Source organism: Scatophagus argus, chromosome 1 (assembly GCF_020382885.2).
Source record: "Scatophagus argus isolate fScaArg1 chromosome 1, fScaArg1.pri, whole genome shotgun sequence".
NCBI lineage: Eukaryota > Metazoa > Chordata > Actinopteri > Scatophagidae > Scatophagus > Scatophagus argus.
In genome coordinates this window covers 15602586-15614824 of record NC_058493.1, presented here as the reverse complement: position 1 = coordinate 15614824, position 12239 = coordinate 15602586, and the positions used below count along the sequence as shown (strand labels likewise).

General features: G+C 37.4%; 1 protein-coding gene across 9 annotated transcripts in view; it reads right to left on the bottom strand.

The window, feature by feature from the left end:
* tcf12 (transcription factor 12) overlaps positions 1 to 12239 on the bottom strand; it is a 74082-nt gene that overhangs the window by 60558 nt on the left and 1285 nt on the right. For all 9 annotated transcript variants that reach the window (XM_046386320.1, XM_046386334.1, XM_046386349.1 and 6 more), the window contains exons 3-4: positions 12099 to 12171; positions 2776 to 2849 (exon numbers count right to left, since the gene is read on the bottom strand). In XM_046386320.1, coding sequence (XP_046242276.1) covers positions 2776 to 2849; positions 12099 to 12171 — 147 coding nt within the window. The remainder of the gene's footprint in view (positions 1 to 2775; positions 2850 to 12098; positions 12172 to 12239) is intronic.

Sequence of the window (12239 nt, the reverse complement as noted above, 5' to 3'; positions counted from 1 at the left end):
TGCGCTGCTCTCAACAAATGTTACCTTACAGCCTATGATACTGAAATTTTTTCAGTGGAGTGTTCTGTGACAACCAGGCAGGTGACAAGTGAGAGAACACTTGTCAGTTCTACTGACAAATGTGAGACTTCTAGTTTTTGAAAGATTTTAAGAGATTAGTGGTAGGTTGTAATTTTTACTTGCACACTGTGTTTATTTTTCTGGTGTGGACATATCTATTTTCAGGGGCAAATGTAAACTAAAAATGTCAAATGCCTACTTTGCACATTACTGATCAATATATGCCTAATCAAACGATATCTTAATAGTGACTTATTGTTCATCAAGTAATGATCCATCGTCACTCCATCATCTGCGACTGCTTATCCTTTACAGAAGAGCAGGGGGCTGGAGCCAGTCCCAGCTGACACAGGGCGAGTACTTTAGACAGGACGTCAGTTCATCACAGGCCAGCACAATGAGACACATAACTATTCACACTCAGCTTCATTCATTCATTCATTCATACTTTAATCTAAATCTAATTTTGCAATCACATGGTTACATTCGTCAGCAAGACACTGTCATAGCTGTGGCACAAATTATAAAATCAATTAAATAAAAAATGCAGTTTTCATAGGAAACAGGTTATTGTAGACTGAGGTTCATAAGAAATACCACTCACTTCTTAAAGCAGAATATATAGGATATAATATATTATAGGCTACATAAATCAAGCCTGTATCACTATAAGGTGCGTATGCAGCTGTGTGAAAAGTGTGGCAAGTGTCTGTTTGCATGCATGCCTTATGGAGGTGCAAACAGCTGTCTGCTGGCTGATGCTGTGCCTTGCAATGTCAGAAACACTCATTTATATGCACCTGGAGCAAAGATATCTCAAGCGTCTCTGTCTTATAATTCAAATCAAGCTTCCTATGTTACCATAGCCTGTAGATGTTCATTCGGGAAGGGCACAGAGAAATAAACAAGGTAACCCAGTCCGAGTGGCTCTGACATTTAACTGAATTCTAATAGAAAGTGACAGGAGATTGACATTAAATGAAATTCATACAGGGCATCTAGAACAACCAATGTGTGAGGGACAAACAAACACAGGGTAGAGCTGTTCACACTTGCTCACACTAACAGTGAGATGTTCTCACTTAAACGGAACAATAGAGATGCAGATGATATTTTCCCATTTTAATAAAACAATAAGCTACAATATATCAAAATAAGATGAGTTAAGTTTCAATGTGATCTATTTTTTTTTTTGTCAGCTGTTCTACATTGCTGACAACACTAAATGTATGATGTACTGTCCCTGTTAAATAAACACTAAAAATATGTCAACGTCAGTAATTCCCTTTGCTTTAAGCGAACAAAATCTCAAAATATAACCTCAAATTTTGAGTCAGTTGCTCAGCTGCACAGATGACACTCTTTCTTTTTGCATACTGCAGAATAAAATAAACTTGCAACAAAATTTTTGCTTTAAAAGAGCTTCAGTCATAGATGAAGAATAGTTTGAATTTATTACAGAAATTAAAGATATTGCTTCTAATTCATGTGTCAGGGTAGCTGTTCAGCACTGATTGTACTTGGAAGAGGGACAACAGCGACTGTACACAGATAGTTTACTCCACTCCCACTAGCATTTACAGAATATTACTTGTGACATTTCATAGACTAAATTAATTATGTGATCAATCTGTAGATTGAGCAGTGATGAAAAATATCCTTGGTTTCATAATACTAACAGAGCACTATACCCTATTATTATATGTCTGACCCTCAGTCAACCTTGATATGACATTAATTCTCCATTTTGTCAAGAGCAAAGTTATTCCCTCAAACAACACAACAACTTATCAAATACTGACTAATAAAAAAAAAGATGTGAATTACTGCCTCGCAGTCGTATGCCTCCCTGAACCAGTCAAGTTGCAGTTTACATCTACTGTCTGTCTAATGGCCAATAAAAGATACACTCAACTTTCTGTGACCGACAGAGAGCTTCATTGTGTGGTGCAATGACAATCACCTGAAGCTAAATATCATCAAATTCAATGAGCTTGTGATGGACTACAGCACTTCAATTTGGAATGTTGCTGTAATGAAGCCACAAATTCTAAAACATGGATGCTTCACACACATCTTCAACCTGACAGCAGAGAAGATCTTACAAATTAGCACAGTTTCAAGGTGGACACCCAAGATTAGTGTCACCAATACGGTATCAAATGTGAATCTATCCTTCTGTTCCTTAGCTCACATCAAGCAGGAATTGAGTTTATGACCACAAATGTGTGAGGGAACAGTGACCTTTGACCACCAAATCTTCACTGTCATGGACAGAGAGACAACCCAAAAAAACATAATGCCAATGCATGGCTGTTGCTGGCATGGAGGCATAAAACGCTTATCTCCAGGTACATTCAAGGATTTTCCTTGTTTTCAGATATCTGCCTTTGGGTAAAAATGTATTTACTTTAATAGATTAAATTCATGGCGTGCAGCATTAACATATAATTTGAGCTGAAACATTTTAACAGACCTCTGTTCCTAAAAAGAAGCTCTATCCTACAGTAACATCAGCTTCCAGTGCCAAAAAAAAAAAAAATCAATTCCACCACCCTATCACAAAGGAATATGTCTGTTACAGAGCATACAACATGACTGGGATGAGGTGAGACTAAAACATCGTGAATGTAGTGCTTTGAAATAACAAGTGTTAAATGATGTGCTATGGAGCAGAAAGGCCATTCAGAAGCATTAAAGTGTGGGTCATCTTACCCGGGAGGACTCATAGGAGGGACTGGACTCGCCACCTGGGGCCCAAGATGCTTGGTTGGTCCTCTCCTCCATACCTGTTAAAGAGAGAGAGAGAGAGAGAGAGAGAGAGAGAGAGAGAGAGAGAGACGCACAACTCAGTCAGCAAGTCAAGATTACTCACATAGTTCAAATGTACATATGGTATAGCTACATACTCGATAGTGTGTCGATACAGTAAACCACAAGGAATCACAAAGACAACACAAGAGATAAGGAGGAGATAAGTGTGTTTCTGTGTTCAGTCTTTTCAAAATAATGGCTATGAAGGTAAAACTTAGTCTTATAATTGACTGATAGAAAATCAACTGGCAACAAATTTGCTTGTATCAGCTTGTCAAATGTAAGTAATTTCTTTGAGGAAGTTTTATGTAATTGTAAACTAAAATGGATTTGATAAAACAAGACATGTCAGCGTGCCCTGTTAACCTTTTCTGGCATTCTATGAAAAAAAATTGATTAAACAAAGAAATAATTGTCCTAGTTTTTGTAATTGAAACTAACTGATCAAAGTAGTCATTTGTTGCCACCCTAACTGGCAGCTAAAACTTTTTATGGGCCTCACAGTCAAATCCTGACATTCAGAAATGACCTGCATAAAAGTTGCCAAAGCTCAAAGTTACAAATCATTAAAACAACAGATTTATCTTACTTACTCTGATTAAATCTTGCTTAAGTATAAATTACAAGAGTTGAAACAATGAAATCAAAATATCATCTCCCCTGAAAACTGGCACGTGGGGATGCCATTTTACAAAGCAACCATGGTTTTCCCTGTTTGGATATGAACAAGAAAAGTGACTAATTTGTCTATTCAAAAGTTAAGCTTCATAACACAAAAACATTTTCCACTGTGTTATTTAGTTTGCTTCGCATCATGGCCACAAATAAACATCATTTCATATGCTTCAATGCACCAAAAAGCAACTACTTTCAAACAGCTGAGTACTAAAACTTGATCTCATTTTTAAATGAAAGAAAACCTCTGTTTCAAATGTCAAACAGATAAACAAATAAAATCAATAACACCAACCAACTGCAAAGCAAGACCATCTGGCATATATTGAAAAAATATAATATCTGATCTTTAGAATCTAATTTATGTGATATAGTCTGTAAACATATTTGACGCCTCAATTGCGCTTGCTGTTTGAAACAATATTGTGTTGCAGTAAAAGCTAAAGTCCCCACAAACAAAACATAATTGCAGCGCGGGTAAAGCATCAACATTGCTCAAGTTATTGATTGCCCCTGTCGTAATTTCATCTGTCTCAGCAAAATGCAATACCGTTTGTTCATATTTAGCTTCAAATAAAAAAATATCAGATATAAAGAAATTGTGTATGCTCAGAAAGAAATAATATAGCAAAGATCAAACAAAACTTTTCAATATTAAGAATATTTTTGAACTTTTAGATTCAAAAATGATAAGCACTGACATACCTGCACGCAGCAAGATGGAGCATACAGTCCAAGAGACAGAATACACAAGACTGAAACTATCAACTCTGACAAAAGCAGAACTAGAATCTGCACAGCACTAAGCAATCAAAGCCTGTAATCACACATCAAAATAAGGAGAAAGTGGATCAGTTATCTGATTCAAAGTTAAGCCTTCTAAAAGGAACTTTTCTTTCTCGCCACTGTCGCTAGGTGCTTGCTCATGGGGGTTTTGTCGGGAATCAAATTTAAGAGTTCGGTCTAGACCTTCTCTAGTTGGAAAGTGTCATGAGACAACTATTCTTGTGATTCGGCGCTATATAAATAAATTGAATTGAACTGAAGTATGCTCAGCAACCTACTTAACAGCATACAGCTATTGATTCCTCTTAACTAGGTTCAATGGAGCTTAACTGGTACTTCTTATGCATCAGTATGCATCAATATTAAACAGAACCAATGAAAAGGCACTATGACAATATGGTATGGAGGTGCCTGTCTGTGTAAAATCGTAGCCAGTCTGAGATTTGATGAATTACATTGTGTCGATGATTAATTTCCATTTGTCACACTACCAAAGCAATTTTTAGTCAGAAATCTAATTATACACTTCACCAGAAAGTCAGAGACATTTCTTGAACCAGAAATCACGCTCCAGTGAGTAGTGTTACAAAAAAGTTTCATCCTGACAAACATGTTGTTTTGCTGCTAACATAAAGAAGATTCATTTCCTCTTTAAGTCTTCATAATTACTATCAGTGGCTTAAAAATATATATAGTCTGAAGTCACGCCCTCAAAGTTTAGCTGTGTTTTTATTCACATTCAGCTGTGATAGAAGTCATTTTATTTAGGATTTATACATGGCTCTACATTTTGGTACTGTGACAACACCAATGTGACATACTGTAGCCCAACTGAGGCCTTTTACACACTGAATGTAACAATGGTCTGTGTTTGCTCTGTGGGCCACTGGCTGTCATCTCGTCTGATTACCATCTCCTACCAGGGCTCAAGGGTCCCTTCTCTTCTCCAAGCATAGACAAGGCAGCACAATAAGATCACTCACTGACACAAGAGGCAAAAGAGAAGAAAACACAAGTGCACTGGCTCTGGTCTAATGATTTGGGAAAATGCTGCTCTATTGTTAAGTATGATGTGGAAAAGATGCACAAAATCCTACAATAGGAAAAGCGTAAAAAACAAACAAACAAACAAACAAAAAAAAAAACCCTAAGTTCACAAAAATTGTATATTTGGCAAAAAAGAGGTGAACTATCTCAGAGGTTGTCAACCTTTTGTAATTTAAAGGTAAAACATGCAGTAGTTTCCGTAAACAAAAAAGCAATTAATCAATCATCACTTATGACCCTCTAGAAGTGTGGTTTGGTGTGTGTATCTGAAAAGCCCCTGCCTTCTGTCTGTATTTCCTTATTTTCTTAGTACTTTGCTGTGTTGGGATGTTTCTGGGCATCAATCCTTGTGCAGTGATGTGTTACCCTCAGCTAATAACAGCATGAGTTTGGGACTCTATATAAACAAGTAGCAACCTTGTTACAGCTGTCTTGTTTCTCTATAGTCTCTCTCCCTGTCTGTGTGAGCTGCACAGAGACAGGCAGGAGTAGAGAGACAGGATGAAGCCAGCACTTCAGCTGTATTCACACAAAATCCAGAGGGTTGGGTGTGTTTGTCTTTTGGAACCCAATTGTTGGTGAAACAATCAAAAAAATAATAATCAAACAAAGTGTGTAGCTCATCTGACCACTGCTTCTTTCTTTCTCTCTCTACTGTTAAGCTGTGGAGGATCGGCAAACTTTAAATTGCATGTTTACAAACATCAACCAAAATATTTATATACTCACTTCTGATTTCTGAGGACTGCCAAGGACCACCTTCCCAAATACATAAAGAAAAAAACATAACATGGAAAAATGGAGAAAAAAAAATAAACTCAGCTCTGATAGGATTTCACCCATTCAACACACTCTGCTTTCAGCTCAGCATCACTGTCTGTCATTATGAATCCAAATCTAATGTATTCAGGGTTGTATTCCTTCACCACACGTTTTAGAGCTTTTACTGGCACAGGGGTGTCTCCCTTTCAAAAACCAGTCCCATTTTGTGTCACTGCATCTGGGGGAGTGGAGCTTGCAAACAGTGGAAAAGCACTGTTGTCTCGATCCAATGATGTATCGTGATCAATGAGGTGATATTCAAACATGGCAGTAAATGAAATTGTGTTTTTCAATTTGAAATTTTGTATTCATGTGAATTATTGAGCACATTAAAATATAAAAAGAATCAGCTTTGTAAATTACCAAGAAAAAAATAAATAATTTCACTATAGGGCAATACCACTGCCTCCGTGACCCACTGAATGGTGCTCTGGGGGCCCCAGTTGGCCCCCATCAGGTTAAGAATAGCTGAAATAGTGAATGCAACAAAGCCTTAACTGAAAGAAAGCTACACAAGAGGGAGACAAGCGTCTGATTATTTGTTTATTCTTTGTCATAACATAAAACCTGTTTAGTGAGGGAAACATATCTCCTATTATTTGGCTATTTTTAAGTTCATGCGCAAATGTTATGCAGTTGAGATGTCACTGTGCCGTCCTGTAATATCCATGACACATTCTATCGATTTCAAAAGATGAATAAAATTTGCATAGCCATCTTCATCAATGTAGTTAGAAATATCGTGAAAACCTCTGGTAATGGATTGATAGACAAGCACAATGCAGTCAAAACTGACTGCTTCTTTCGGACAAGCTCTGCTCTTTCGTAAGAAGCTGCACCCTCCCATAGCTCAAAAACATATCTCTTCTCTGTATCAATACTTGTATCGGGTCAAATACCAGGTTGTTAATTCACAACGTGACCATCAGTGATACTGCCTCATGTCAGGATCCAATCTATAAGCCAGGACAGACTGCACAGTTCCAACATTGAGAGGACAATTTATTCTATCTTATATATATATCTTTCTTCATTGAAGGTGCTTCATCAGCTAACCTACTAAAATGAACCCTGGTGTGGACCAAGTGAACCCAACTACAAGTGTGACAACAGATTTAATCACAACACCAACAACCAATGACTGCACAGAATACATGCATACAAATGATGAACGTGAAGTAAAAACTGGGACACAGGGTCAGACAAGGTTGATGTCTGTGCAGAAATTACACTCACTTGTTATGATTTAGAGCAATATTCAGGAGAAAGAGGTAAGAGCCACTCTTATTTGCAGTAAGTCAGAGACAGAGAGAGAGGGAAAGAGACTCCAGGTTGGTTGGCTGAAGACTGCCTAACTGCATGTCACAACAATAGATTCAAAACTTACATTACCATTATCATCTATTATGATGAATGACAGAAATTGATGGCACACAGCCAACATAAAATACACTACATTAAATAAGGTCAAGGGATGTCAGTGAGTATGTTTTGTAAAGGTAACTTAAACAGTTCAAATAAACTGTACATTAAGCCACTGTGAGAGGTTTAATTTTAAATTGGAGACGGACCAATCAAATGATCAGGGACCGGAATCGGCTGCTTTTCAACGTTGTCAGCCTGGACTGGAGACCAGCGGTCAGTCTCCCGTATCTCCGGTTCCCAGTCCGGTCCGTTTTATGCAATGCATGCAAATACGCAGAGAGGCGCAGGCAATAATGTCACAGCCGCACGCTAACATGTCTTTGGGGTGGACATTCTTCGCTGTGAATTAAGAAGACACAAGGATTACAATTTGTAATACACGCAAGGCCAATGTAAACCATGGGGGACTACCACAAAAACAAACCTAATCATGCCCTGTTAGAAGAAGCTAGAAAAGAAAAGTGGCTAAAGCTAAAGTTAGTCAGAGCTCTCCTATTTTTTTCTTGGTATGAGCAGTGAAAAGACCAAAGCAATTACGAGGAAAATTATTGAATTCATGGGCTGGATGATCAGTCATTCTCCATAGTCGAGAACAGAGGCTTCAGAAATGACCTCATCATTGTTTTGTTATATAAAGTAAAACATGTCAGATAAAGTTGGGTGTACAGCTCATTTTCAGTTATTTGTAGCTCTTTCCAGTTACAGAGCACTTTATTTTGAGAGGAAAATGTAAAGTTTAAAGTTGTTTGTGTGTATATACAAATTAATTAATAATATACTAATTATAGTTCTTAGAAAGAAAACTGAAACTGGCAAAAATTGGTACTGGCAAGTCACACGTACAAAAAAAATGAGAAATCGGAATCAGCCAAGAAAATTGCAATCAATGCACCTCTAATTCTAATAAAGTTACATTAAGACTTGTCAGTTATTTTTTATTTATTTATTCATTTTCCCAAGAGACAGACTCATCAATGCTTCAAGGGCTGAGAACAAGATTACTTTCATGTTTTAAGTGACTTATTCAAGTATACCTTCATTTTATAGACAAATTGTGAACATGTCAAGCAAGATAATCTTTAAAAATACTTCTCAAGACAAAAATGTGTTAAAGAATAATTTGATCATTGTAACTGTATGTAATTAATTGTAATGTAAAATTTTGAGAATTGACTTACATTACACAGGACTGCAGAACAGGTCCTCTGTTGTAACAAGCCTTTTGTAGGTGAGCTCAGTTTTGTAACCTGCATTTATTTATTGTAATTTCAGGATCCAACTGACTGGCAAACCAAACTACACTAGGAGCTGGTCACAGCTAACAAATGTACCACTGACTACATACTGCTAAACAAAAATTACCCTTTCAGCAGCAGTCATCCACTGCCCTGCTACTCAATGGCCTCATTAAATTTGCATCATCAACACAGCTGGAAGGGCGAAATGATGAATCTCTGTTAGAACCACTTTGGGTATTTTCTCCAATCCATCTTTCTCTGGCACACTTTTGAAGGGTCTTGCCAGTCCCACTCTGCTTCAATTATCTGGCTATACCCAGCTGAGATGCAATAATCCAAACTCTCATTCCCTGCAATTTCCACACTTCTGTCTGCACACTCACTTGCCTTATGTTCACAATCACTTATGTAGGTGCTTCTTGCTTCTTCCCCTACCTTGAGGATCAGAGACACAAAAGCACATACTGTAAGCAGAAGGATGGGGGGATTTACTCACTAGAAGCCAGATACACATTAAGGTTCAGCAGTTCATTTTGACATCATTATTTCTTACATGGTAAAGGTTTAATTTTGTAGAATTTTGTTTCATAATAACGTTCAATAAATTAAACAGCTCTGATTGATAGATGACTCTTCAATAGTAGGCTATGTATCAAAATTGGTGCATACACATGCAGACTAAATGTAAAACCTATGAACGACACCTCAGCTGATAAATCAGCAAGGCCATTCACTCATCTGAGTTTACTGCAGAGTTATAAGTTTCTGTGTGTACGTCAGACAATAACAAGAAATTGCGAAGCAAAATTTCTTAATTAGGTTTGAAGTAATTTAGAAACAGTGCCAATATCACTTTGTTTTAGGGACAGATTTCAGAGTTTAGAAGACACAGCTGAAACGCAGACAGTAGCCAAAAACAGAGCGCCAAAATGCAATAGAGACTTTTTGTTGCACTCTTACCTGCCAGTGTGGTGGACAGCCCGGAGAGATTTTCTCTCCAAACGGATGATGTACCCACATTTGGCTTTTGGCCGGGGTTAATTTCAGACCGTGGGATTAGTACAGTTTCTGTTTATGTTACGTATTAATGTTGACATACGATAAATAGAAACGAGGAAGTGTAAGTTGCTGACAATCCACTTGTCTTTTTAGACCATTACAGACAGTTGATAGTGGAAATAATAATAAACAATATATAAGTTGATATTTGATTTTTATGATAAAAATGGTTATTAAACAGTTGTGGGAAAGATTTATGCCAGAATATTTTACAGTTAAACCAAAAACATTTTTAATCAAAGTAAATGTAACATTTTACACTAAACAAGATGTTACTTAATTTAAATCTAAATATTCTAAATAAAGTTTATGAATAAAACAATGACTTTGAATTAGGCTAAGTATCTTTTTTTCCAGTCATGTGCAAATATTCTTTATAATTTTTTTGGAAATAGAACAACCCAACATACCACATCCAGACTTTGTTGTGTTTCTAAAGGACAAAGCTGGTCAGCAGACAACACACAACCGTGACAATGAGCTTTGGCTGTAACACACAATTCTCCTGACTGTCTACAACTCTTTTCTGTTCCAAACAAAAAAGACAGTGCTGATGACACTCTATTATAGGAGTCACTGATTCCAGTCTAAAGGTGGTGCCCACATCTTATTAAATCAGTGGTTTTAAAAGTGGGGTCCAGGGATCCCCAAGGATCCTTGAGGAGGCGTGTGCTCTAAGTATTTCATGGCACTAAGTCACACACTTGCTCATATTTTAGGGAGAAAAAGTTTTTTGTTTTTCCCCTCTGACGTCCTCTGCCTGCCCTGCCTCAACTATTTGTAATGTACATATTATCCTGAAAGACAGATAACTTTACTTTTTGCTAAAGTAACCACTAACTGCTGCTAACTGTGGCTACTGTCAGCCATGCAGCTGCTGACTCTGCCCAGGCCAGACTGGGAGCTCAATACACTGGGAGATTTTTGGTGGTGAAAAATAAAAAGTTGCAAGATAGACACCAGGCTGGCATCCTTGCTGTTGGACAAGTCAGTAATCATAGCTGGCTTTCTATGACTTGTGTTGTTGCACTCGCTTGATGTTTGGCTGTGCTAGAAAAGTTGTCAACTTGCTTGTGACTCGCAATGCAAAACTGCAGAGGCACCAAATACCAATTCTTGCATAGCATTGCTTTTATAAAAACACTTCTATAATAATAATAAATAATAGTCTGTAGGCTTTGTGTAATTAATATGTAAAAGAAACATCTTTGTGAAAATCCACCAGGTAGTTGTGACGTTTTTTTTAAACACCCACATCAGTATGACCAGTTTCCCTGACATTTGTTTTAATAAAGAGAGGATACACACAAACACACACAAGCAAAAACAAGTCCGACTGACTTGAATGATTAGGTTTTCTAAAATTCATCCCCACAACTCCATAGATGATGAGTGACAACTCTGTCTTTCTTCCTTTGTCTTTTCGTTCAGTTTCCACTAAATGTGTGTGTCTTTCGTTTCACAGATAACTGACTACAACGAGGCTTTGTGGACGCTAACAAAACATGCTTTCAGAAAACATAATGCTTGATTGTTGACTTTCTCTAGTAGCACATCAGACAATAGCTGTGCTTCGGATTAATGTCCTGCAGCATTTATAGCTAGGAAGTGATCCAGAAACAGGGAATCTGAACTCTTGTCATTGCAACCAAACCATAAAGATGCTCATAGATAAAAGACCAGTAATTTGAAGAACAGACAATTCATTGGGACTGTAGAAACACAATCCCATTAAACGACATGGTTTTTCTCAAGCAGCTCTAATTCTTTTCACAAGAATCTCACTCAGACATATTAATCAACCCATTTCAAACATACTGTATTATTTCTGTGACACATAAAACACCCTGATCAACACAGCTCAAACGTGCCTGATTTATGCCTTATTTCTGCATCTAACAATCAAGTAAGTCATTCAGTGTATTACACCATAATGGTAATTTGATCAATAAAGTATCTCAAAATGTCTATAGCTTGAATTGTGTTTTGTTCTACATCTTTACCACAGTACTCTGCTTCAATTCCAGGTGGAGAGCTTAAGTTTCAAGTATGAGATATGAACGGTTTAGACACAAGTGTCAGATGAGGGACTGGAATCACATGCAATGCAAGACTGAAAACGAGGACTACATCAGAGGGTTTGCTGAAATGGTTTGAGGGATCAGTTCCTACCTGATGTACTGAACTGACTGCTTCCGAGTGTGGTGGGCCTGTTTTTCCCTCCACTTACAGGTGGAGAAAACATCTGAAAGGAAGAAGATGGACATAAACCTACAATTAGTCCCGACATTCAGATTATAAACGGCAATTATC